The sequence below is a fragment of the Lepidochelys kempii genome, chromosome 24 (genome assembly GCF_965140285.1).
Source record: "Lepidochelys kempii isolate rLepKem1 chromosome 24, rLepKem1.hap1, whole genome shotgun sequence".
NCBI classification, from domain to species: Eukaryota; Metazoa; Chordata; order Testudines; family Cheloniidae; genus Lepidochelys; species Lepidochelys kempii.
This window is the reverse complement of record NC_136403.1, coordinates 947,596-973,987: the sequence shown is the minus strand read 5'-3', so window position 1 is coordinate 973,987 and position 26,392 is coordinate 947,596. Positions and strand designations below refer to the sequence as shown.

At 66.0% G+C, this 26,392-nt stretch overlaps 1 protein-coding gene across 2 annotated transcripts; it reads right to left on the bottom strand.

The window, feature by feature from the left end:
* Positions 1 to 675: 675 nt before the first annotated feature.
* Positions 676 to 26,328, bottom strand: SHC1 (SHC adaptor protein 1). Of its 2 annotated transcripts, XM_078850536.1 has the most exons (14): positions 26,183 to 26,328; positions 18,608 to 18,672; positions 10,626 to 10,787; positions 6,418 to 6,488; positions 5,581 to 5,644; positions 4,539 to 4,658; positions 4,078 to 4,131; positions 3,663 to 3,714; positions 3,221 to 3,347; positions 2,805 to 2,976; positions 2,354 to 2,414; positions 1,718 to 1,882; positions 1,294 to 1,556; positions 676 to 804 (listed from the first exon to the last, which is right to left on the bottom strand). In XM_078850536.1, exons 2-14 carry the CDS (start codon positions 18,617 to 18,619, stop codon positions 676 to 678), a joined length of 1,452 nt encoding a protein of 483 aa, XP_078706662.1. In that variant the 5' UTR covers positions 18,620 to 18,672; positions 26,183 to 26,328. The 2 variants fall into 2 exon arrangements, with proteins under 2 accessions (XP_078706662.1, XP_078706661.1); XM_078850535.1 differs by lacking the exon at positions 18,608 to 18,672 and having other exon boundaries at positions 26,183 to 26,262.
* Positions 26,329 to 26,392: the final 64 nt, after the last annotated feature.

Below are 26,392 nucleotides of genomic sequence, written 5' to 3'. Positions count from 1 at the left end.
CAGGAGCCCTGGTACTGCTCTGTGGAGCGGGGTAGGGGTGGTTCTCCCAAAGGGGTCACACAGGTGGTGCCACCCATGGGTATTGGCCCCTAGGGATTGCAGGGGAATGGCAGATGAAAATCCAGCCCTTCCCTGCTGGGGGTGAGCTGCCTCTCAGGAGAGGGCGGGGACCAGGAGCGCTTGGAAACCTCCAGACAGGCAGGCCTCTGAGCCAATAGGATTGAACCGTGACTTCCTCCCAGAGGCTCAGCAGGCACTTAGAGGTCAGGGCAGGCTCCCTCCCACCCACCCTGCCTGAGGGGGGGATGAACACGGGACGAGGGGGAGCGCACGTGGTTGTGATCGGCCTTCGGAGCAGTGCCCGCAGCCGCCCACAGGGCTGGAGTTTGGTGCTAGCAGAGGCGTGGCTGGTGCAGCTCCCTGGATGCAGAAACAGGCCCCCTCCCTCTGCCCCAATACCCAGCCCTGGCTCCCCCGGCTGCCTCCAGCTCTGCTCTGTCTCCGGGGGGCTGGTGTGAGCCCAGGGAGTCTGAGCTCCTGGCGGTGAGACGGGGAGCCCCAGGGCCTCCTGGGGAAGCAGTGGCTGAAACAGTCCAAGAGCCCTGCTGGCAGACAGGGGATGAGAAGGCCAGGGTGGGCAGGGCCCGGGGGGCTCTGCCGAGGCCCCCATGTGCCTCACAGTCTCCTCTCCACAGGCTGCTGCAGGCACAGCTCGCTGCCCGCTGAGATGATGGGCAGGTGATTGTCCATGTGGTAGCTGATCAGGTGACTGACGCTCTCAAAGCGATGATCCTTCGTCCGCACCTGCAGGGGCCAGAAACCGGGCTCAGAGGATGGCCAATAAGTGGGTGGAGCCAGGAGGCATGTGCGCCCTCTTGTGACCAAATGATACATGGCAGCACAAACCCTGCAGAGACGAGCCAGTGTCCCGTCCGGTCCACACATGCCCCCTTGCAGGACCCAGCTGAGGCACCTCCAGGAGGGTGGGGTGGCCGTACCCACCTCCGGGGCGGGGGTGGCTAAGGGCCCACGGGGCTGAGCTGGAGCCAGGGCCGGAGCGGGGCAGGGCTCCTGTCAATTGTTCTCACATACAGAACCCAGGAGCCCATGGGGGGCAGGAATATGGGGTGCTGGCCCTGTGCCCAGCTGGCACCCCAGGAGACCCGCAGGGTAACACTGGGCAGTGGCTTGGCTTTGCTCTGGGCTCCCAGCTCTGATTAGCTCTTCCCCTGAGCACCAAGCCTGTAGGACTGGGGAAGGGAGCCACGCACCATGGCCCCAAGGCCGACTCACCACTCCCTCGGGGTCGACCAGCAGCAGGTGCTTGGGCTGCCCACCCTGCAGCCCGGTCAGCACGTACTGGCCCGGTGTGGTGGTGCTCTCCCGCACTAGGAAGTCCCCGTTCACCTTCAGCAGCTTCTCTGCCTCCTTGCGGCTCATCTTCCCGTGGTACCAGGGCTCCCGCCGCAGCTGTTCCTCCATGGAGGCCAGGAGCTGGGCCGGCGGCAGCCCCACCGGCACCGCAGGCGGGACGCGCAGGGCGTCCTCAAAGGGCTCTGCGGGGGGAGAGAAGCAGGGGCTGGATGGACACGGAGCCCACACCCATGCCGTGCCCTGAGGCTCTAGCCGGTTGGACAGAGGCAAGCTAGGCCCCTCAGCCCAGCAGCCATGCAGAGCTCGTGCAGAGGGCCAGCAGGACGGGCCAACCCTCACTCACTCATGTCGAAGAGGTCTCGCTGGGCACTGCCGTTGGCCGTGCCCGGGATGCTGGTGGCAGAGGCCTGGCGCGACCTGTCCAGGTTCTGCACGTTGACATAGGATGGGTCGTCAAACAGATCGGTGCGAATGGCTGGGCCGGTGCCGGGGGCGTATTTATCCCTTCCTGCAGGGAGGGGAGCTGCAGTTAGCAGGGCTTGCCAGCCCGAGAGCCAGACCTTCCCCCACAACCTCAGCTACAGGGTCCAACACCCCCCCTGCTGGGCCTTGGGTTACCCCAGGGACAGCGGCAGAGACCCCAGCTAGGGGGCAGGAGGAGACCAGCCCCGCACTCTGCTGGGAGCCCTTGATTTGCTCCATGTGATCCTGGCAAACCCAAAGATGATGCAGAACTGGACCCAGGGACACGAAAGCCCTGGGGTATTCAAGCTCCCTGCCCTGGCACACACAGGGCACTGGGCCTGGCACCATGGGTGATGCTCAGAGATTAGCCTGTCCCACTGCGGAGGGCAGCGTGGAGGCAATGCCGGAGCCAGCCCCGTCGCATGGGGCAGGAAGGCGCTGAGCCGTGCCAGGCCATGAGGCCCCCAGCAGGTGGGTGAGGGAACCTGTGGCACGGCTGCCCGTGGTCCGGTACCTTGGGCGGGAGGGTGCTGCTTCCGGGGCTCGTGCTCTGCGCTGGACATCTGGCCCACAGGCTGCAGGAGGAAGAGACAAGGCTCAGACTGTTCCCTTCTCTTCCCCATGCCCACAGTGCCCAGCTCCAGTGGCCTCCAGTCTGACCATGTGCCACCCATCCTGCACCGACTGGCAACAGGCAGCCCCTTCGGGGGCAGACTGGCCTGCAGATGCCCCCTGTGCATGGACGTACCTTGCTAGGTTTCACCCTGGGGTCTGAGCAGGAAAGAGGGACTCATCGGCCAGGTGGCCCTAGGCCCCCCACTCAGCCCTGAGTTGCTTCCCCTCTTTCTGGCCACACCATGGGGATGGTAGCTCCCCCCACCCCAAGCTGGCCCCAAGGGACCCACCCGGCACGGCCCTGGGAAGGGGTGCAGTGGGACGAGCCGGTGGAAGCAAGCGATGCTTACCAGCGTTGCCCCCAGGGGATTGGGCGTCTGGGTCGCACTGGCAGCCTCACGCAGCCGCATGTCCACCACGCCCCCAAGGGGGGGCTCTTTGCCGGGGAAGTCATTGTAGTACTGGTGGTCCGATGGCTCTTCCTCCTCCTCGTCCCAGGCTGAGCCGTCGAACCCGGCCATCCTAGGGGTTGGGCAGCACGGGGTGAGCAGCAACATGCCCCAGCTCTGCCACGCGCCCTCCGCTCCCCCGGCCAGCTCAGCGCCTGGCGCCCCACCAAGGGCACTGGGGTTCCTTGTCTCAGGCCCAGCAGCCCCTGGACTGGACCCAGGCAGCCAGAGCGTCCTACCCAGAGCCCCGCCATCCGGCCAGGGAGCTCCAGGGGATCCTCACACCCTGCAGCACCCCACTGAGGGTCCCCCCGTACCTGTCATGGGGCGTTACGAGCTTTGGGGGGTTTTTCAAGTACTGCTTGAAGCGCAGCTCGAAGGCCTGCCCAATGGTGCTGATGACATCCTGCGCCAGGCCCTCGGGGCACTCCAGGATATGGCAGGCTGGAGAGGAAACAAGAGCAGGGCTCAGAGGGAGGGACCCTGCACCCACACCCACCCACCCACCCCGAGCACTGCCAGGCTCCCATTACACCTACCCCTGGCCCACCCTGGCAGCAGGGCCCCAGCAAAGCAACAACTGCTGCTGCAGGCCTAGAGCCAGCCAGGGCGTCTCTGCGAGCGCAGCCTGGGGGGGCCGCCAGCCCAGCTCTCGTGGCCCCAGCTGGCTGGGGGGCAGCACTGGGCCGAGGCAGGCGTCCCGCAGCGGTGGGGTTAATGGCTGTGCCAGCCAGCCAAGAGGTGGCAGGAGTCACTCACCTCTCTGATTGACGGGGTCTTTGGCAACGTAGGCGACGTACTCGGCAGTTTCCTGTGGGTGAGACGCGGCGGGTGAGGTGGGAGTGGCACCCAGAGCTGGGGGCACCACCCCACCCATCGCCCACAGCCTAGTGTTCAGCACAGCGATGGCAGTCCCAGGCGTGAGGCCAGGGTGAAGGGCTGGGGGACGTACCAGGGCACCAGCCCGGCCCTGCTGGAGCGGCTCACCCCTGCTGGGGCAGTAACGGGGGTGCTGGCCAAATGCAGGGGCTTGGGTCAGAACGGCACCGCGAGCGGGCCAGCAGTGGGGGAGAGCTCCCCCGCCCCTCCGAAGGAGCCCTGGACGGAGGTGGGATGGAGCCCAGCCATCAGCAGAACCTGGACACAGAGCAAAGGTCCCCAGCGGCTCACTCACCGGGTCCCCCCCGGAGGCGAAGGAGATGGACTGCATGTGATGGTTGGCGATGATCTGTGGGGAAGGGAGAGCTGTTGGTTAGACACAGCCCCCGGCTGCTCTGCCCAGCCAGGGACACCTGTGTGGGGGAGACACCCCCAGGGACGTGGGGTCTCCGCCTGGCCTTCGGGCCCCCCCACCGCCCCTGGAGCTGGCAGCCATGGACCTGCCCTGCATGGTGCCCTGTATTGTGGCATCATGGGCCTGGGTCGAACCAGTGACCCTCCGTGGGGGCCCAGCACACGGGGTCTGAGAGGCAGGCCTGGCCTGTGTCCCCGGGCAGACAGGGGGAGTGGAGCTGCAGAGATGGGGGCTGGGTAGGCAGGGGTGGGAGCCCCACTCCTGTTGCTCCCCAGCCATAGCAGACAGGAAGTGGAATCTGTGGCCCCACCGAGCCCCCCTCCTCGCCCGGTGAGTCTCACCTGTTTGCAGTCGGACGCCATGAGGTTGAGGCTGCTGGTGGAGATGGTGAGGGTGATGGGCATGCCGGCAAACTTGAGGTTGCTCTTGCCCAGGATGGAGTTCAGCGAGCGGCCGCAGGGCTACGGAAGCAAAGGACCGTCCGCTAGGGGGATGGGGCCGAGGGGAGAACACCCCTCACTGCCCAGTCGGGCCCCCGAGCGCCCGGGGCTCAGCCACACCAATCCTCCAACACTTCACATCTACCGCCCCAGCCACCCCAGGCCTGGCACGGAGCGACCCGGGAGCCCCTCCACAGCAGAGCACGCCGTGGCCCTGGGCCAGGTGGGAGCAGAGCTCCGCTCCAGCGCAGCCCAGCCCCTGTGCAGGCCCCACTGCCCCTCACCTTCCAGGAAAGGCAGCAGCCCCCACGCGCTATCTCAGAGTCTCCCGCCGCCCGCCCCACACTCATTAACCAGCAGCAGCAGGGCCCCCCCACCCTGACTGAGGGGGGAGGGCTGCGCTGGAGCCTCTCGCTCCTCCATTAGCGCCAGACAGGGCCGCTCTGGATCGATCAGCCCCCACAGCGGGGGGCCTAGCCCAGGCCAGCCACACCTGCCAACCCACGGCAAGGGGGCAGCCAGGAGAGGGCTGGAGGCTCCTGCTCCAGTAGAAGAGGGAGGGGAGCAGGAGTGTGCACGGCTCCCTCCAGAGACCCATGGGGAGGGGGTGTGCATGTGCCTCCCGACTGCAAATACAAGGGCTTCCCAGCTCCCAGTGCTCCCCCCAACCCACCGAAAGCCTCCTGCCAGACACCAGTACTGCCTGGCTCCTAGAACCCGGGGTCAAATTCCCAGCTCTGACCCAGCTGAGCCGGGGCTGGGGTGAGAACACGAGCGTGTGGGAAGCGAAGGAGTCAGAGTCCTGCCCCTTTGCCCTGTGGTCCTGCCATGTCCGCTCCTCGCCCCCACCCCTGGCCCCCGGGAGTCAGCGGCAGGGCTGTCCAGACTCTGGGCCCCCCCTCCAACCGCCAGAGCATGCGGCCTTTACCCGGCCTGGCCTTACCTTCCTCCTCCGGACGGCTCCTTTGGCACTGGGCACCGCCTCGCACACCAGGCTGATCGCCTCCCTGCGGGACCACAGGGCAAAGTCAGGGCAGCCCCAGGGAGCAGCCAGGCCCCAGCCACTTCCCCGATGAGCCCCCCACAGTATCCCTTCCCCCAGGGACCGGTGACACACAGACCCCTGAGTGCTGGGAGGGGAGGCACAGGTCTTAGCCCACTTGGGGAGAGCGAAGCTACAAGGAGACGGGCCCCTAGTCCAGGGCCTGGAAGCGGCTCTGCAAGGGGGATCGACCCTGCCCCCCAAAGAGGCTGCAGTCGTTCATACACACGAGCCTTGCGCAAAGGGGCCAAGGGTTGTGGGCTGAGTGCAGAAAGGGGGGAAGGGCTGGGAAGGGCCTGCCATCCTGAGAGTCCCCCAAACCATCCTCTCCAGCCGGGGGAGGGACACGGGCGGGGCCCCCTTGGCCTGGCAGAGGCTGGAGCGAGTGTCTGGTTTCGCTAAGCCCATCGACAGAGGCACCGGTCTCCCTGGCACCGCCTATGCAGCTGCGGTTCAGACCCCACCACACTCCTTGGCAGCTGCCACCCAGCAGCACTGGTGGGGGGCACCATGGGACTTGCTCTGGGCCCAGAGTGGCCTGGCTGCCTGACGGGCTCCCGTCCTGCTTCACCAAGTTCAGCTCACCCGCAGGGCACTGGGTCAGAACCCCCCCTCCAGGCCCATGGGCATCAGTGAAGGGGGTACATGCGGGTGCACCTCCTGGCGTGAGGCCTCTCTGCCCACAGCCAGCTATTGTGCCTGCGGGGCTCACAGGAGGCAGGGCAGCCTGGGGCTCACCTGGTGACCTGCGTCCTGGTGTTGAAATCCAGCGCCCGCATGGACTGGAGAACTTCCACGCAGCCCATGTACTGCGTGTGCGAGAGAGAGAGAGAGAGAGCATCAGACAGCAGGATGGGGTCAGCCCAATAACCTCCACGCCCGCTGGGATGGCACAGCCCGGCCTCTCCCGCCAGCCCCAGGGCTGCAATGCTGGCAGGCTGCTCCCCTGCACCGGCTCAGCACTCAGGGTGCAGGGCCATTCCACAAGGCCTCCCCCAGCCCCACAGCTCCAGACACCCCAGCTCCCACGCACCACAGGGTGAGCTGCAGGGGTGGAACAGGGGAGGGGCTGTGTTTGGGCACTGGCTGGCCTCACCGAAGGCCGTGCTCGGCTCCCCACGACCCCCCGTGGGCTCGCATGGGGAGGTGGGGAGCAGAAATATTACAGCGTGAAAGAACCCTCCCTGTGCTTCTCTAGGGGAGGGTCTGGGTTGGTGCCTGGCTCTGGGGCACCATCCCTGAGATGCCAACGCCCTCCAGGTGCCCCTTGGGGGATTTCCTCACACAGACCCCAGCACTGGCCCCTGGCCAGCTCAGCCACTGCACACGCCCAGCCCCCGGCCAGCTCAGCCACTGCACACCCAGCCCCTGGCCAGCTCAGCCACTGCACACGCCCAGCCCCCGGCCAGCTCAGCCACTGCACACGCCCAGCCCCCGGCCCCAGGGCAGCTCAGCCACTGCACACCCAGCCCCTGGCCAGCTCAGCCACTGCACACGCCCAGCCCCCGGCCAGCTCAGCCACTGCACACCCAGCCCCTGGCCAGCTCAGCCACTGCACACGCCCAGCCCCTGGCCAGCTCAGCCACTGCACACGCCCAGCCCCCGGCCCCAGGGCAGCTCAGCCACTGCACACCCAGCCCCTGGCCAGCTCAGCCACTGCACACGCCCAGCCCCCGGCCAGCTCAGCCACTGCACACCCAGCCCCTGGCCAGCTCAGCCACTGCACACGCCCAGCCCCTGGCCAGCTCAGCCACTGCACACGCCCAGCCCCCGGCCCCAGGGCAGCTCAGCCATTGCACACGCCCAGCACCCGGCCAGCTCATCCACTGCACACACCCAGCCCCCGGCCCCAGCCAGCTCGGCCACTGCACACGCCCAGCCCCCGGCCCCAGCCAGCTCAGCCACTGCACACGCCCAGGCCCCAGCATCACAGGGAGTTAGTAGGAGGAACCCACCATCCCCTGCAGGGGTCAGTAACCCACCCTCTCTGCTCCCATGACCCAGCCCCCCTGGACCCTCAGGAGGAGCCCTGTGTGACGATGTGACGCAGCAGGGAGGGGGGAGTGTTGACCTGGGAATGTGCCCTGGGGATGGGAGACCTGAGAGCCTGTCACCTGAGCCAGGAGGGGGAGGGGGAGGTAACACCTCTGCCCAGGAATGTGGACGGAGGCTGCAGGAGGGAACCTGCTGGGTGGGTTTAGTTTCAGTTTGGGGCTGGGTGGAGGAACGCGGGGAACCCCAGGGCTGGGGTCTAAGCTCCCTGCTCCCCCAGAAGGACTTGACTGAGGGGTCCTGGTTGTACCCACAAGCTCTGTTTTGGACTGTGTTCCTGTTGTCCAATAAACCTTCTATTTTACTGGCTGGCTGAGAGTCTCAGTGAATCCCAGGAAGAGGGGTGCAGGGCCCGGACTCCCCCACACTCCGTGACACCCTGCACACCCGTTAGATGATGAAAAGGGCACAATTCAAAAGCCCCATTCCCAGGATGGTTTCGGGAGCCCGCTAGTGCCCCCTTGGCTTGGCAGAGCCCTGAGCCCTGCCTCTCTTGGCTGATGCCAGCTGGGTAGACACTGGCCCTGGGGTCGTTTGCTCCCTGCCCCCAGCTGGGCTAGGCACTCATGCCAGACACGGTAACTCTAACTTCTGCCTACCAAGAACAGAGCTTCTCTATTTAGTGCCCCCCAGGTGTGGCCTTGATGCTGCGGGGGGAGTCTCCGAAGAGCTAAATTCAGCCTTCCCTATCTCTTCCTATGCTGCGGGGATGGGGGCGTAGGGCTCTGAAGGGAGGCCCCCAGCAAGGGACTCTGAGCAGGGCCCCCTGCAAGCCCCTGCAGGCTAGAAACGGGGCTGTTTAATCCTGGCTCAGGTCACAAGTGAAATGAGTTGTCTGGTCTCCGCCTGGTGCTCCATGTGCACGTCCTGCCCCAAATGCGTTGCACCCACTCAAGACACACCCAGGCTGTGAGCTGTCAGCAGAGCTGGGGGGAGAGCAGTGAGCTGCCCGGCAGGAGGGGGCTGCCCGGCAGAGCTGGGTGTAGGAAGCTGAGTCCCCTTCCCTGGTCCTGCGCCCTGCCCCAGCCTCACCCCGTCAAGCCCCAGCCCCCGAGGTGGCTCTCAGCAGCAGGGACCAGAGCTGGCAGCCAAGCTGAAAAGCATGAGGCAAAGAGGAAAGGGCCAGCCCAGCTGGTACGCAGGGGGAAGTGCCTGGCGCTGCCCCACCACGCATGGGGCTCTGCAGGCTGAGCTAACATTGCAGGCAGGCTCCAGCTACACCACCTGGGGGGAGACAGCCAGGAGCGCCCCAGCACCAAGGCTGAGGGCGTCTCTTGGAGCGGAGAGCTGGGATACTGTGCTCTAAGCAATGCACTGGAGTGGCCAGCGAGTCTGGCTCGGTGCCGCCCTCTGCCGCATGGCACCAGAGCCATGGTGCCAGTGTGGGAGGCTGGCCAGCACATCCTGGGGTCTGTCTCCAGGGCCCCATGCAGGCTTTAAGCGGTGCCCACGGACTGGTTCCAGATGTCGCGTATTGACACCTCATCAGTTACTGGGAGTGGACACATCCACCCTGACTGAACCAGCCCGGTCAGCACTGGTTCCCCACTTGTGAGGTAGCTCCCTTCTCTTCGTGTGCCAATATAGTTATGCCTGGATCTGTAATGTTCCCTCCATGCATCTGAAGAAGTGGGGTTTTGACCCACGGAAGCTGATGCCCAAATCAATCTGTGAGTGGCTTTAAGGTGCCACCGGACTCCTGGTTGTGTAGGTATGGCTGGGCATGCCCAGTTACACCCGTGCCCAGGCACATGGGGCCAAGGGCGGTCCAGCGGATGGCGCAGCCCAGAGGCTTTGATCCCAGCATGGCCAGGCAGCAAAACACGCTGGAAGCTGCAGTCTCCACAGGCAGCTCCGAAGAAGCCCGTCAGACTGAGGGCAGGGGTCCCTGCGTGGAGCGACGGGGGTGCCGGGCAGCGCGGGAGGGACCCCCGCTGGGAGCGGGCTCTGGCAAGCTGTGCTGGGTCACAGGGAGGAGGAAGGCTCCTGGCCCAGCACCCGAGGGCCAAGCAAGAGGCCAGCGCCAATGCAAGTGAGGGAGTGTGGCAACACTTCCCCATGGAGCGGCTGCCTCGGGCTTCCTGTGCCTCCTACAGCGCCCGCCTGAGTGGGCATCTGCCTGGCGGACTTGGGAGGCACCCTGACCCCAGCTGCCCCCACCCTGCCTGCCAAACCGCTCCACTCGCAGGGGTGCAGCAGCCGCCGGCCCAGGGCCTTGGAGCCCTTAGTGTGCCCCCGGAGTTGGGGGGGGGCAGCCAGCCTGGCTGAGGTGCACGAAAGGAGAAGAAATCTCACTGGGCACACAAAGGAAGCAGCTATGTCCAGAGCAGCTCCCCTCCCGCCCGCAGAGGAGGGGCCCCTGGCAGGCCGGGGTTTGGAGACCTCAGGTGAAGCGCTGTGGCAATGGACACGCAGGTCCCTTCCTCCCAGAGCAGCGGCACTGCAGAGCCACTCAGGGCCGGGGACTCGCGGGCCGCCCCCTCCATGCAGGCAATGAAAGCGCCCTGGGCAGAGGGTTCAGAGACACTGCCCTGCCTGGCCCTCCCGTTGTCTCCCCCGAGCCCCATCCTGCCCCCCAACAGGGAGCCGACAGGCATGGACCCCACCCAGATCCAATCCTGGCCTTCCGGGAACCGCATTTCCCCTGGAGGGCAGTGCCCAAAGGGGAAAGTGCCACCTGGGCCAGATTGGCAGGGCGAGCTCCCCACACACTGCCCTGCCCAGGGGCCTCTCTGCTGGGGCAGCCAGGGGTGTGGAGCAACGTCCCCTGCTGGGGGGCTGGGACAGCTGCTTAGGCAGTTGGGTCCCTACAGCCCAGTGCAGGTGTGGTCACCGCCCCTCCCTGTCCGCCCCCTGCTCCCTCCTCGCCACGCCGGGGCGCCCGCTGCACTCACCCTGACGAGGTAGGAGACGCCGGGGCCCATGACCTTGTCGTCGGGGTGCAGCCAGCCGCGGGTGGGCTTATTGACGAAGCTGCCGTGGCGGGTCCATTCGTCGCCCCCCAGCTGGCCGCCTTCCACCCGCGTCTTCTTCCCGCAGCTCAGCTTGTTCATATCCTGAGGACAGACAGCGACAGGCCCCGCTGAATCGGGGCTGGGGCGTCCACCGCAGCCAGCGCCGCACCCGGCTCCCCGAGGCTCCCCGCCTCCTTCATGCTGACAGCCGAGAAGCCCCGCAGGCCGAGCAGGTTGGCGGGGTAGGAGAGCTTCAGGTTGGCCATTTTGGGGAAGAAGGAGCACAGGGTGGTGGGGCTGTCCTCGGACTCCGACGAAAGCTCCCCGATGGGCAGCATGGGGCTGAGGGAGGAGGACGACAGGGAACTGGGCACGAGGGACTCCACTGGGGACCCCAGGGACCCTGCGCCAGCCACTGCCTCCTCCAGGGAGGAGACCGACTCGTTCCGGAGGTGGCTGTATTTACTCTTCTGCAGCAGATCCATACTGGAGGGGCTCAGGCAGGCCAATCCGGCTCTGGAGCAGGGTGGCTGGCCTGGCCCTTACGGCCTGCCCCTGAAGAGACCAAGAGCCTAGGGCAGCCAGCACCCTGTGGAGCAGGGACTCCAGAAACATGCAGCTAGACCAGCTCCCACGCCAGCCCCCCGCCAGCGCAGCGTGACCACTGGGAGAGCCGGCCCCGAGCCCCCGGCCAAAGGGACGCCGGGTGAGCGTCACTGGGAGCAGGCAGGAGGGAGCAGCAGCGTCTGGTCACAGTCAAAGCTCATCTCCCCGCAACACACAGCCCCCTGCACCAGCGCTCCCCAGGCAGCGGCAGACGGATCCCACCTCGTTACAGCCAGTCAATAACAAGCAGCGTGGCAAGGGCAGGACAGGGAGGGACACGCTGGTGCAGCCGGCTGGAGAGCAACCCCTGCCCCCTGCACGATTCCAGCTCAGCTGCAGAGAGGAAGCAGGCGAGGCCGCTGGCTGCACCCGACGGGGCCCAGTGGGCGAGGCAGTCGGAGCCACAAGCTGAGCCCAGGGCTGCTGCTCCTCCACCTGTCAGGATATCCTCAAGCCGTGCTGCCCAGAGACCACTGTCCAGTCCAGTGCCCCCAGCCCTGCCAGCCTGCCAGCACTCCCTGGCCTGCTGCGCCAACCCCTGCCTCCAGCCCAGCTCCTGCTGTCTCCAGCTAGCAGGAAATCAAAGGCATGAATATTTAAAGTCCGGAGACAAGGCAGCCACAGAGCGTGTTCCAGCCCAGCCCGGCTGCACTCTGGGCACCAGCCTGGAGCCGACGAGGCCCCCTCCGTGGGCGTGGGTGCTTTGGCCCACGTGCTGGGGCCAGGGATGCTCCCCTCTCAAAGGCAGTGGGCAGCCACGCAGGCTTGGCGGGGGTCCCGTGGGCAAGGCGAGATGCGGCTGCCGCACGTGTCCAGCCAGGGCCTGGGGCCCCAGAGCGACTGAGAGGAGCAGGGAGCTGGGCAGAGACCGAGCAGGGCTGGGTGCTCCAGCTCCAGCCGGGCAGGGCGCAGGAAGCTGGTGCGTTCAGCCGGCCGCAGCCAGAGGTGCAGGCGGAGATTCCCCAGCTGCCGGGAGCTGGGGAGGAGCTGCTGCTTCCTGCATGGAGCTGGCTCTAAGTGACTGCGGCTCCCGGGAGAGGAGAGGGGGCTGCTGCCAATCGGAAGGGCAGTGCTGACTCACAGCCTCTGCCCACAGCAGGGGGGGGGGGGGGGGCCTCACTCGCTGGCTCCCTCCCGAAGGGGTGTGGTCGCAGGGAGTATCTAGAGCAGAAAATCAAGGTCACAGGCGTGGGGCGGAGCCAGGGGGGAGCACAGACCGGGGGTGCCCTCTCTCTGCAGGGACACGTGGGCCTGTGTGCCGGGCAGGGGCACCACGGCTCTCCATGCTCACCCCCTTCTCCCATCCGGCCCAACACCCGCTGGGTGCCAGCTCTCCAGCCCCGGCAGGACAGGTAAAGCAGGGCCCCGTGGCACCCGACTCCAAACTCCCCTTTCCATGCTGTGCCAGACGCTCCGCCCCTCCCCGCTGTGGGTGGAGAGAGCCTTCTCCTCTGCAGCGCCTGTCACCCGCAGCAGCCGTCCCTGCCCTTCCCAAACCTGCCAGTCACTCTGAGCACCAAGCTTGCTCCAGCACTGCGGGTGCTGGGGGGCAGCAGCCGGGGCACGTGAGACCCACGTTCTCACGCCCTTTGCATGTCACTTTCAGCTAGGCCCAAGCCGCGGGGAGCAGCACCCCCCCGCCCACACATGCTGCTGCAGCCAGCTCTGGACACGGCAGCACTGGGCTGAGGCCCGAGGCCTCTGGGGCAGGCTTGGGTCAGAGTTTGTACTAACTGAAGAGCGAGAAGGATACAATCAGCAACAGCCCCCTTGCAAATACTTGCAAATTGCCAGCTCCCCACTGGGCCACAGAACCGCGTCTGCAGAATACAGCTCTCTAGTCCAGCGGGCCCGGGCGAGGGAAGTTTGGGCTGGTGGGCAGTCCTCACTAGTGTTCAGAGTTAACACCCACCTCAGGCCACACCGCTCAGAGCTATTGTTTCAGGCTCTCTGCAGACTCAGGACAACAGCTCTGCCTCGGTTCCACGCAAATCCCTTTGGCTGCTCTACAGCCAGAAGGGCTGGAAACACAAGGGGTGGACTCCTAGCAAACGAAAGGCCCTGGCTCCACCACTGGACCCAACTCCATGAGATTTCACTGGCGGGTCCCCTTACGACTGCTCTGGCTCTGAATGGAGGCTGAGGCCGGAGCTGAGCCCCGCAGGGCAGGACGGATATTCCTGGGTGTGGCCAGCCCCAAAGGCTAAGCATGAGTAAACGACATTCCCCCAGCCAGACACATCGCAGGGGAGCACCGGCTCCAGACCTCGGAGCAGCACCGGCCACTTGCCATGGCCACGTCCCCCATACAGGTGTCAGCGCTTCCCAGCCGCGGTGCGAGCCCTGGCAGGCAGCCACGAGCAGCAAGGGAAATGGAAATCTGGCCAAGGCTGGAAATAGCCTCCCGCGTCGCCAAAGTGCTGCTGCTAACCACAGCAGGGAGGCTCAGCCGGCCTCCGGGAGCCACCAGCACCACAGACAAGAGTCCTTGGGCGCAGCGGTGAGACCCCCCGTGCACCCCCACCCCTGGGAGATCCCTGTGCACTCTGCGCCCCACCCCCACCCCCGGGAGACCCCCGTGCACCCCCACCCCCCCCCGGGAGATCCCCATGCACTCTGCACCCCCACCCCACCCCCGGGAGATCCCCGTGCACCCCCACCCCCGGGAGACCCCCGTGCACTCTGCGCCCCACCCCCACCCCCGGGAGATCCCCGTGCACTCTGCGCCCCACCCCCGGGAGATCCCCGTGCACTCTGCACCCCCACCCCACCCCCGGGAGATCCCCGTGCACTCTGCGCCCCACCCCCACCCCCGGGAGATCCCCGTGCACTCTGAGCCCCCACGAGATCCCCGTGCACTCTGCGCCCCACCCCCGGGAGACCCCCGTGCACACACCCCTCCCAGCACCATTCACCAGCACTCACCACAGCCTCTCGCACCAGGGAATGACCATTCCAGGGGTCCCTGCACAGTCCGTGCGAGAGCAGAGCTCACTCTGCCTGGGGCCCAGCAGTGCTGCACAGCCACTTGAAAGGCATGCAGGAAGCAGCGACCCACCTACCCGGGATTTCCCTGAGCCGAGCCCTGCGTGTTCCACCCCACAGCCGAGCCCGGCTGCATGCTCTTGGCAGGCAATGGAGGGGCTTGCGCCCCCCGGAGGCCAGGCAGCTGTGCACTGCCCTCTGCTGGAAGGGGCAAACAGCCAGCCAATGGAAATGGGGTCGAAGGTCACCGAGCACCAAAGCACGGTGCCCTACCTGCCTATCACAAGGGGGCAGGGGGGGCTGGAGCCGTACTCTGCCGGTGGCATCAGGTGCCCGGTGCAGACTAGCCCCAGCAGCAGCAGGAAGGGGGCAGAGCAGCCCCCGCCTGAACCTCCCTGCTCTGCGCCTTTTCCACTCCTCCTGGAGCCAAGGGTCTGTTCATTGCCCGCCCCACGTCTCTGGAGCAGCTTCCGAGGACAGCACAGGGGCCAGGATAAAAGCTGGCTGGAGTCACACACAGGAAGCAGCTGCCCATGGGAGCAGGGAGTGAGGGGCAAAGGGAGCAGCTCAGGGCTTTGCCTTAACTCCTTCACTCCCAGACCGGGCAGAGCCCCGGAGCACAGGGGTGGGGGAACAGGCATGGGCAGCGAGGGCTTGGCGCGGGGCTCTACGCAACTGATCCAAACCCTGAGCTCCACGAACTCACTCCTGATCTGCAGGTTCCCCCAGTCCTGACCCGCAGCCCCTGCTAGCCCAGCCCTGGGCTCCCCCTAGCTCGGCTGGTGCCCCTCAATCCCGACCCGCAGCCCATTATCCCAGCCCTGGGCTCCCCCCCCTCAGCTCTGCTGGTGCCCCTTGTGACACAGTGGGACTGAGTGGGGCGGATTGTCCTAGGAATGTGGCAGGGGAGTTTACTGGGACTTTCTGCATCGGTGATGAGATAGCAGGGGGTGACTTCACTGGCTGGGACGATACCTGAGCCTGTAACCTGAGCCGGGAGGGTGGCTGGGGCCAGGTAACACCTTCTGCCTGCGAAGCTGGACAAAGGCTGGAGGAGGAGCTGGGGGGAGGCTGGGTGAGCCGGCTGGAGGGAGTTTCCGTTGTTGGAGTGGGCTGGGGAAGAGGAGAGAGCCCCAGAGCTGGGGTCTAAGCTCTCTAACCCCCAGAAGGGCCTGACTAAGGGGTCCTGTTTATGTCTGCAAACTCTGGTCTGGACTGTGTTCCCGTTGTCTCTAATAAACCTTCTGTTCTACTGGCTAGCTGAGAGTCACAGTGAATTGCAGGAAGTGGGGGTGCAGGGCCCTGACTTCCCCAATCTCAGTGACAACTGGTGGCAGAGGTGGGATCTACTGCACCCATGAACAACGAAGAGGGATTGACAGGGACAAGGCGTGCTGAAGAGTCGGAGAGGAGCGGTTTCGGGGGCCGGAGGAGCTACGCTTAACTTTTGGGAGTGTGTGACCAGCAAGAAGGACTGTTGCAATAAAGGGGTCCCCTTGGGCACTGCGGTGAGCAGTCTCGGGGAGGAGGAGTCTGCAGCTCGACCCTGGGAGAGAGGTGGTGACCGGGAGAAGGGCTGGCACAGTAGGGGTTCCTCCTGGACACCACCGCTCCAGCACACAGGCCTGCGAGTGGCCAGCAGGAAGATGTTTGGGCTGACTCCCGAGATGTACAGGAGAAGGTTCTGGAGTCAGCGTAAAGCCCCTGAGGGCACATATCTACAAGCTCTGGTCTGGACTGTGTTCCTGTCGTCTCTAATAAACCTTTTGTTCTACTGGCTGGCTGAGAGTCACGGTGAATCGCAGGAAGTGGGGGTGCAGGGCCCTGACTTCCCCAATCTCTGTGACACCCCTCAATCCTGAACCACAGCCCCTGTTATCCCAGCCCTGGGCTCCCCCAGCTCTGCCGGTGCCCCTCAGTCCCGACCCACAGCCCCCTCCTATCCCAGCCAGACTCCCCCAGCTCTGCTTTTGCCCCTCAATCCCGACATGCAGCCCCTGCTAGCCCAGCCCTGGGCTCCCCTGCACAACTCTGCTGGTGCCCCTCACTGCTGCCCCACGGTCCCCCTGCTAAATAGTCCTTGGTTTCCCAGACACGGAGCACGGGTTACATGGACCTGAGCCAAACTGCAGAGATTTAGCAAGAAGAACAAAGTGGGACTTGAATGGGACTGGACAACTCACTTCACATGTGACGTGGGCCAGGCGGAGCCACTCCTGGCGAGCATGGATGCTCCTTGGTCTCCAGAGTCCCGTTTACGTGAGCAAGCACCTCAGCAGAGACAAGCAGTCAAGCTGGGGCTTCACCAAGATCTGCCCCAACACAAGGAAGTGTGCGCGGCTCCCCCCAGCACAGCCCCCAACGGACAGCGGGGTAAACAACTCCCAGTCATACGCTGGGAAACCAGGTTAAAACACACCCCTGGTTGCGTCTGGACCAGCGGCCCCAGGAGCAAGGCCCTCATGCCAGGAGTGACAGGGCCGGCTGCAGGCAGGTGTGGGAAGTAGCCCGGGCTAGCCCATGCCAGAAAGGGAGAGTCTGCAGCCAGTGTGCGGCGGAGCCATTAGCAAGGTTTAACTGCAGCACCACAGCCGCGGGTGGGGGAGCTGGAGAGGGCAGGGAGCCCATGGCTAAGAGGAAGTTAACTCAGCGCCCCACGGGGGAGCCCTGGATGCTGCAGGGAGGTGGAGGCAGAGCTGCTCTCTCCCAGCCCTGGGATGATGCAGGGACAAGGCCTGGGGGACGGGGAGCAAGGGCCCGGGGGACGGGGAGCAAGGGCCCTTGGAGAGCCAGACCCTGATCCCTGCCCAGATCCCTTGAGACCGGGAAAGCAGGTGGGCCAGGAGCCCGGGCTAGAGAGACACATGGGCTGACCCAGCCTGTCAACAACTGCGGCCAGGTGAGGCCTAACTCTTCTTCAGCCGCCCGTGCACAGAGAGAGCCCTCCCCGCCAGGCACATACAGCCTGCCCAGAGTTCCCAGGCGGTAGCATGGGGCCAGGAGAGAAGCCGGCCCCCAGGCTCTGTGGGCTCACTGGAGACCAAGGCCTGTGCTTTCCAGCCACCCTGCCGCGCTCCTGGCAAAGGCCAGACAGCAGGGCCCATGCAGCGCGGCCTCAGCCAGGCATTGTGAGGCAGGGACCCAGAAGAGAGAAGACTGCAGCCCAGCGGCTGGGCACAGTACGTGCTCTCTGGCTGTCGGACTCCAACAGAATCCAGCCCCTTCCAAAGCAGCTGCTCCATCCCAGGGCTGAGCGTGCTGGATCCCATTTCTGGAGAGCTGGTGGGGAAAACAAGCCCTGCAGAGAGCCCTCCCCCCACAGCCAGCGAGCAGTCTGAGAGACACCGGGAGACTCCTCCAGCCCTGCTGGATGCTCTGAGGAGCAGAGGTCAAGGGCCGGGGGCCCTCGGGTCCGTGCTGGATGCCTCCCAACTCCTTCTCTGGGGCGGCCGCACACAGTGGCTCTGCCTGGGCCTCTGCCACAGGGTCCAGCACCCGACGCCCTCCTAGGAAATACAAGCCCGGGAGCTGAAACAGAGCTTTGGAGCAGGCGAGCAGCTTGGGAGGAAACCCACGCGGAGCCGTGCGCACACAATGATGCACAGAGCCGGACAGAGAGAGTCTGTGCGAGTTCAGGAGACGCCGCACCAATTCATGCTTCCTTGGCTGACATGCCCACCTGCTCCCTCCTGCAGCCAGGAGACATGGCTACTTGTGGGCAAGCTGTTTGTTCTCGCCCAGAGCTGACACAAGGTCTCTTGGACAGGCCAGAGCCCCCGGCAGACTGCGATCCCGATGTGCAGCCACACGACAGGCTGCGGACGTGCTCCCTGCGGGCAGGGCGTGCGGCTCAGGAAACACACCAGAGAAGGGAGACGTGCAGGAAGGCAGGCAGATGTTCGGCCAGCGGCAGGTCCTTCCCCAAGTGACACAGCAGAGGCACCGGTGACACCGCTACCCGATCCCATGGGGTGAAAGCATCTGTGTCCCATCTCCCAGATCTCACGCGCACGCCAGCTCTCTCTCCCTCTCTCACACCCAGGCTCCCTGCAACTCTCTGCAACAGCAGGAGCCGTGTGTCCAGGAATGGCTCTTCATCACCAAGGGGGACAGAAAATTGTGGGACCCCCAAGAGTCACATTCATGGCCCCCTTTGGGGTCATGACCCCATGGTTGGGCACAGCTGCTCAGTGAGAAACACACCAGAGCCCAGTAAGAAGACGCAGGAGAGGCCAGCGGGGACCAGCAGGTCCGAGTGAGAGAAAGAAAGTCTGGTCCATCACCAAAGCCGCCTACCCACCACCACAGTCCCCGAGAACCGCTGGCCTTACCACGTACTCCATCTGCGCCGCACACAGGGAGCAGAGCTGCAAAGCCCCTCTTCGCGGAGTCCAACCTGCGGTTCAGTGACAAACAGGGAGTTAGCCGGCCTGGCCCAGCCCCCAAGGAGGCTGCCGTGCACTCAGCACTGACCGGACGAAGTGAATCACTCGCCATGTCTCTTGGAGCCAGCCCCACCATTGGGGCAGCCTCTTTCCCCACTGACTTGCTGCTTGGCTCCGTCCAAGCCAGGCCCGCCCCAGGAGGTCACTACGAGCCAGGGAAGAGATGGTGTCTGGCTGCTGGAGATCACACAGGGGAACCCCTGGCACTGGCTCCTCGTTTGGATCCCTGCTTGCTTGGGAGGCTGCCTGGCACCCGCTTCCCCGGAGGAGGCATAGCAGACAAGTGTGGGAAGTTTGGGGTCTCAGCCAAGGTGAGCCTGGCTCCATCTGCCAGGAGATGCCGGGGCCTGGAGCAGCTGGGGTGCGGTGGGGACATGAAGGGATGCCTGGGGACGCTGCTTGCCACACATACATCCAGCCAGCCCATGGGAATCTCCCTTAGAGGAGCAGCAAACCCAATGAGCCACTGAGACGACGTTGGAAGCCCATATTCTAGTGGAACAGACCAAAGCAACCGGGCCCGGGGGTTTCCCACCTCCAGACAGAACCTTCTGTGATGCTGCTGCCATGGGCCAGACTGAAGCACCCCACAGAGAGAGGCTGGGCTCTTGCCCCCACAGCCAGGGAGAGCCAGGAGCCTTCACCAGCACCTCCAGCCGGGAAGGAGCAAAGAAGTGGGGGCCTGTGGCTGGGTCCCAGCAAACACCCAGGGCTGCACCTAGTCTCGGCCCCCTCATAGCCCACGCACCATGGGGTCTCCCCAAGTGCCAAGGTGAGTGAGCCGCCCAGGCTGCTGCTGGAACTCCCCAGGACACTGCAGCTTTTCTGGGTTCGTGCGCCCCTTGGCGGGGCCCACAGCAGCATACAGAGCCCGCGGGTGGGGACTGTGCGCTCACCTCCCGAGGAACCACCCCTGTGGGCCCAGCCACTCCTCCGCCTGGGGGAGCAGCACTCGCAGCCCAGCCAGCGCCTGACTCCTGCCCACAGCTGCACCCAGTGAGCTTGGCAGGCAGAGACCAGCACAGGGCATGGAAGGGGAGGAGGTTCCAGGCCCAGGGAGAACATGGCCAGGGCAGTGGGCACGGCTCCTTCTATGGCCCAGAAATGTCCCACTCAGCTCCAAGAAGAAAAGGAGGACTTGTGGCATCTTAGAGACTAACAAATTTATTTGAGCATAAGCTTTTGTGAGCTACAGCTCACTGCATCGGATCCTGGCTCGACCGCCCATCCTCCCTTTGGACAGGAAACTGCCCTCCAAGCACAGCAGGGAAACAAACCCAATCTACTTTCTGGTCGCACCTGGGCCCGGAGACATGCAGCTGCCTGGGCAGCCCGGCCCTGGGGTGGGCGCCTGGGCCCCACTGAGCACAGCCACAACTATCTATCTGGGTCCTTCCCAGGGGCCCGTCTGCAGCAGAGATGGCCCCTTGCTCCCTTGAGACGGGCCAAGTGAGGGACACCCCTCCAGCTCCTCTGCGCAGACCCTGGGGACATCACAGAGCCCAGGACAGGCCAGCCAGGAGGAGACGTCACTTGCCCTTTGACCCCGGGTCCGAGGGTAACAGCTCATTTAGCATGAGCCAGTGTGAGAAGTTCATAGCTAGCTGAGCCTTCGGCGGGGCTGGGGGGCGCTCAGCTCCGCTCCAGGGCACCCCAGGACCCAGTTAAAGGACACACAGGGAAACACACCCCAGAGGGAGGGGAGAAGGCAACACAGCCACTGCCAGGGTGGGACATGGGAGCCTGGGAGAGGCCCCATCTGGGGAGCCCAGGAGCCCTCGAGACACCCCAGAGGTGCTGGAACGAGGCGATGCCCTGGTAGCCCCCAGGGGCTCTCTGACCAGCCCAGCCAAAGGCCCCTTCACACAGGAATACCCCCCCACACGCACCCCTCCTTCCCCAGGGGTGCAGGAGCTAAAGGCAGCTGAGGGTAAACCCCAATCAGTCTGCGCTGCCCCCCCTCCCCCACAAACACCACGTCTGGCCCCCCAGAGCTGCGCTGAGCCCATTCCCAGACGCGGGACAGGCGCCCAGCAGCACTTTGGCCAGAGGCTGGAGTGGTCTCTCCCCTTGGCCTCCTAGACGGGAAGCTCTTTGGGGCATGGGCTGCGTCTACTGAGCACCCACCATGGTACGGGCACTGGGGCAACCCCCAGCATGCAGCCCTGGGCACACACAATGCCAAACCATTTCGGACACCTGGAAAGTCGAGCGCCTCCTACAAGGCAGGAGAAATCCGCTTTCAAAGCCTGCGTCCTCGGGGTTATTTCAGTCCCTTTCTTCTGCTCATAATGGCAGAGACAGCGAAAGGGCTTTTCCCATCCAGGGCTGGATCCAGGCTCTGGCTGGCCCAAGTGAACCAAAGCCCCACTCTTCGCAGGACAGGGCTACCCCTTCCCACTCACATCTTCCCTGTGAGCCAGAGGATTAGCACCCCGGAAATGGAGCAAGATATGCCCTGGAGTCCGAGGCCCACATCTGTTCTACCAAGCTATGAGCCACAGCTGGGCCCACCTGGTTCCGCCAGAGCATTCAGCCTGCTGGGGCCATGAAGATACACAACACAGGAGGCTTCTCTGCAGCCTAAATCTCATTTCCGATCAGCTGTTTCCTGACTCAGCATTTCTGCGCACATCATTTGGCAGCCCACAGGGTGGGAGCTGGGTCTGAACAAAGCAGCACCTGGCACGCAGGTTGGCTGGGCAGCTGCCATGCAGTGCGGCGAGGGCAGGGGAGTCACACCAGCAGCAGGCTCAACTAGTGGCTGTTTCCCAGGAGCTTCACTCAGGGAGGGCCCTGGGACTAGAGAGGCCCAGATTATTTCCCTGGCCCACAGGGGAAGAGTTCAGACATAAATAAACGTGAGTACAGGCCAGCACTGGCTGCCACTCGCAGTCATTAGGGTCTGGGCAGCCAGCAATAAATCACGTGGCAGAGCCGCCAGGCACAACACGGGCAAGGCAGCAAAACCTCAGCAGCTTTGCCAGCAGACCCGGTGCCCTTAAAGTGATGCTCACCCCCTGTCACTCCAGGGCACGCTCCAAGCTACCCACGCAGCAGCAACCAGGGGGATCCCAAGCCGGGACAGAGCACAGCACAGATCCATGCCCGGGCTCAGGTTGGAGGCTGTTGTGTACTGGAGGGGGAGCAGAGATGGGAGGGGAAGCATGAGGGACCGTTGGGCTTTTGGAGTATTCCTGCTCACTGCAGCTTCTGATGCCAAGACCTCGGGGAGGTTCTTAAAATACATCCAGAGGGGAGGCTCTGTGAGGCTGGGACACAAAGGCAGCAATTTAGGTGTTAATCCAAGTCCCTAGCAACAGAACCAGTGACTAATCCTACTCACCCGCTCTCCCCACCGCACACTGTAATTTACCAACATCAGCTACAAAACCCAAAGTTTAAACAACGCTCACATTCTGACAGCAAACCACAAGAGGCAGGAAATTCACAGGCTGGGTGAGAACCCAGGCTGCATTTATGCAACACGGCTGGGCTCGGTGATGAAAGAACGCTGCACTTGCAGCCTGAACTTGGCATTTCTGCACTGGCCTCAATAGCACCAGCCCAGTTGCCTCTCAAGGTGAAGAGTCCAGCCTGTGAAATATACACCCAACAAGCGACAGCCCAGTACATGTCCCTGCACAGAGTCTATGCCTTTTGTTTACAACAGCGTCTAACACAGCAGGAGGGGTCGATCCTTCTTTTGGTGCATAAGGTCCTAGTGCTTGTAGGGCCCTGGGCAACAGATGAGCCAGACTGTGCCAAAGGCGATGAAGCCTGATCAACAGCAGGCCAGACGTGACTCCAAAACCCTCCACAGGAGACAAACATTCCAAGGTCTCGCTGACGGGTGAGCATTCCGCACAGCTGCCACGCCCACAGGGTCAGCAGCTGCAAGCTCCCCATGGTCAGACACTTAAATCCCCCCTGCCCTGCCCCCTGCCACGTCATGGCGTTAGAACACACAGCCCCTGCTTGGGCAACCCCTTGGAGCCCCTTTGGGATCACAGGCTCTCAAGCACGCGTCCTCTGCTCACACTACCATTGGCCAACTCTGTACAAGGAGCGGGCTCAAGCTAGCACAGTGCAGAGACCAGAGTGATCCGCCTGGCACAGCTACCGGCAGTGCGCGACTTTACAAAGCACCAGTGCCCAGTTCCCAGGGCCACGCACCAGCCCGAGCCAATGCTGAGACCTTCCCAAACAGCTCCCAAACTCAGTCAAAGCTCTGCAGCTGAGCGTGTGATGGGTCTGCTCGCCCCAGAGCCAGGCGTTGAGCCGAGGGATTACCCTTCGCCCCCCGAGAGCAAACCAGAGCTACTCAGTCTGCCAGCACAAGCAGGGAGAGGCAGACTCCTTGCAGGCTGGGATGAGGAGAGGCTGCCGGGAAGCAACAGGAAATGAAGAAACACCAGGAATGTTTCCAGCCGGGGGAGGAAGGTGAAATCACAGCTAGACAAAGGTTACCAGGGATGTAAACACCAAGCGGGGCCCCGAGCACCCGCTTCCTGTGGAAAGGGGGCGTCTGGTGGGGGGAGCCAAAGAAAGCCACACGAGGCACAGACACAGCTAGTCACAGCTTTCCGTCCCTTGGCTCCACTGCACCCAGGCTGGGACTTGAGAGCAATGCTGCCCTGCGCAACCCACATGGGAAAAGGAGCGACTTGCTCCCACACCCCGTCCCAAGTGGAACCCGGTTACCACTGACAAGAGCATTGACATCAGGCTCCTCACTCACCGGAGAGCAGCCAGTGCTGGCCTGTTCTCACACCTCCTGTTCACGGAGCAGAGCGGGGCTGCCCTGGCAGTCACCCTGCAGGGATGGAGGCTGAAAGCGAGGTGGCTACGGGTGTCACGCTGGGACCCAACCAGCCCAGGTCTGAGGCACTGGGAGCCTGGCCCCATCTCACCCTGCCAGTGGCCCTCGCTTACTCACCATCTGCTCCGTGACACACAGGGGAAAGTACAAGCACCCAGAGGCTCCCTGCCACTGGCAGATAACCGCCCCACTCAGGGTGCCCCACAGGGACGTCTCACGGACCCCGAGACTTTAACTGTCCAGCAAGGAGCGAAAGGCCACCACAGACCCAGAGCAGGTGCAGTGACAGTAACCGGCCCATGGCTGGAACCATCTACACGGGCCGCGGGGATGATGGAGAACAGGCAGAGAGAGCGACTGGGGGGGACAAAGAGCGAGTGAGCGAGGGGGCTGCCAAGGGGGGGAAGCAGGGTGCACCGGGGAGGCTGCGGGGAAGGGGAGCTTGGGGCCAGTCCATGAGAGGAGGAGCACGAGCTGGGGAGACGCAGGCAGGTTCCTGGGGGGCACCAGAGCAAGGGGGTTTGTTACACCCGGGGAGCCTGAACCCATAGAGACCAGCGGGCAAAGGGGGAGCTGTGGAGAGGCAGTAGGGAGCTGAGACCCTGTAAAGCAGGGGGCACCATAGGAAGTGGGGCAGGGGCAGGGCAAAAAGGGGATCGGACCCAGGGCAGGATTGGTGGGCTGGGCGGCAGAAGGGATCAGGTCTGGCGGATCCAGGTCGGGATCATGATGGGGGGATCGGGCCAGGGGTGGGAGGGATCCGGGACGGGATCGTGGGGGGGGGGAGCGGAGGAGATCGGGCCCGGGGGAGGGAGGGATTGGGCCCGGGGCGGGGGGGGGGCGGAGGGGGGCGGGCCCGGGGCAGGATGGGGGCGGGAGGGGGCGGAGGGGATCGGGCCAGGGGCGGGAGGGGGCGGAGGGGATCGGGCCAGGGGCGGGATGGGGGCGGAGGGGGGCGGAGGGGATCGGGCCCGGGGCGGGATCAGGTCTGGGGGATCCAGGACAGGATCGTGGCGGGAGGGATCGGGCCCGGGGTGGGATGGGGGGGATCGGGCCCGGGGTGGGATGGGGGGGATCGGGCCCGGGGCGGGATCAGGTCTGGGGAATCCGGGGCGGGATGGGGGCGGGGGGCCCGGGCCGGGATCAAGTCTGGGGGATCCGGGACAGGATCGTTGTGGGGAGGATCGGGCCCGGGGCGAGATGAGGGCGAGGGGGGATCGGGCCCGGGGCGGGATGAGGGCGAGGGGGGATCGGGCCCGGGGCGGGATGAGGGCGAGGGGGGATCGGGACGGAGGGGATCGGGCCCGGAGCGGGGGGGGGATCGGGTCCGGGACGGGATGAGGGCGGGGGGCCCGGAGCGGGGGGGGGGATCGGGCCCGGAGCGGGGGGGGATCGGGCCCGGGGCGGGATGGGGGCGGGGGGCCCGGGGCGGGATGGGGGCGGGGGGCCCGGGGCGGGATGGGGGCGGGGGGCCCGGAGCGGGATGGGGGGGATCGGGCCCGGGGCGGGATGGGGGGGATCGGGCCCGGGGCGGGATGGGGGGGATCGGGCCCGGGGCGGGGGGCCCGGAGCGGGGGGGGGGGATCGGGCCCGGGGCGGGATGGGGGCGGGGGGCCCGGAGCGGGGGGGGGGGATCGGGCCCGGGACGGGATGGGGGCGGGGGGCCCGGAGCGGGGGGGGGGGGATCGGGCCCGGGACGGGATGGGGGCGGGGGGCCCGGAGCGGGGGGGGGGGATCGGGCCCGGGACGGGATGGGGGCGGGGGGCCCGGAGCGGGGGGGGGGATCGGGCCCGGGGCGGGATGGGGGCGGGGGGCCCGGAGCGGGGGGGGGGGGATCGGGCCCGGGGCGGGATGGGGGCGGGGGGCCCGGAGCGGGGGGGGGGGATCGGGCCCGGGGCGGGATGGGGGCGGGGGGCCCGGAGCGGGGGGGGGGGATCGGGCCCGGGGCGGGATGGGGGCGGGGGGCCCGGAGCGGGGGGGGGGGATCGGGCCCGGGGCGGGATGGGGGCGGGGGGCCCGGAGCGGGGGGGGGGATCGGGCCCGGGGCGGGATGGGGGCGGGGGGCCCGGAGCGGGTGGCGGGGGATCGGGCCCGGGGCGGGATGGGGGCGGGGGGCCCGGAGCGGGGGGGGGGGATCGGGCCCGGGGCGGGATGGGGGCGGGGGGCCCGGAGCGGGGGGGGGGGGATCGGGCCCGGGACGGGATGGGGGCGGGGGGCCCGGAGCGGGGGGGGGGGATCGGGCCCGGGGCGGGAGGCCCGGAGCAGGGGGGGGGATCGGGCCCGGGGCGGGATGGGGGCGGGGGGCCCGGAGCGGGGGGGGGGGATCGGGCCCGGGACGGGATGGGGGCGGGGGGCCCGGAGCGGGGGGGGGATCGGGCCCGGGGCGGGATGGGGGCGGGGGGCCCGGAGCGGGGGGGGGGGATCGGGCCCGGGACGGGATGGGGGCGGGGGGCCCGGAGCGGGGGGGGGATCGGGCCCGGGGCGGGATGGGGGCGGGGGGCCCGGAGCGGGGGGGGGGGATCGGGCCCGGGGCGGGATGGGGGCGGGGGGCCCGGAGCGGGGGGGGGATCGGGCCCGGGGCGGGATGGGGGCGGGGGGCCCGGAGCGGGGGGGGGGATCGGGCCCGGGGCGGGTCTCACCGGGGCACCATGGATCCTCCGGGCTCGCTCGGCTGCCGGCGGCCGCGGCTCCAGCACAAACTTCTGCCCGGACCCTCCCTCGGCCACTCACTTCCGGCCCCGCCGGCCCCGGCTCGGCCTCAGCGGGCCCCGTCACGTGACGGGGGCGCGCTCCGCTCCCCACCCCCGCCGGAGACGAGCCAATAGGAACGCGCGCCCCCTTCTCTCGGC

Coding starts and splice junctions, on each gene's coding strand:
- SHC1 (XM_078850536.1), bottom strand. Junction 4,659..5,580: donor GAGCCGTCCGGAGGAGGAAG/GTAAGGCCAGGC, acceptor TTGCTTCCGTAG/CCCTGCGGCCGCTCGCTGAA. Junction 2,977..3,220: donor CTCGTAACGCCCCATGACAG/GTACGGGGGGAC, acceptor CCCAACCCCTAG/GATGGCCGGGTTCGACGGCT.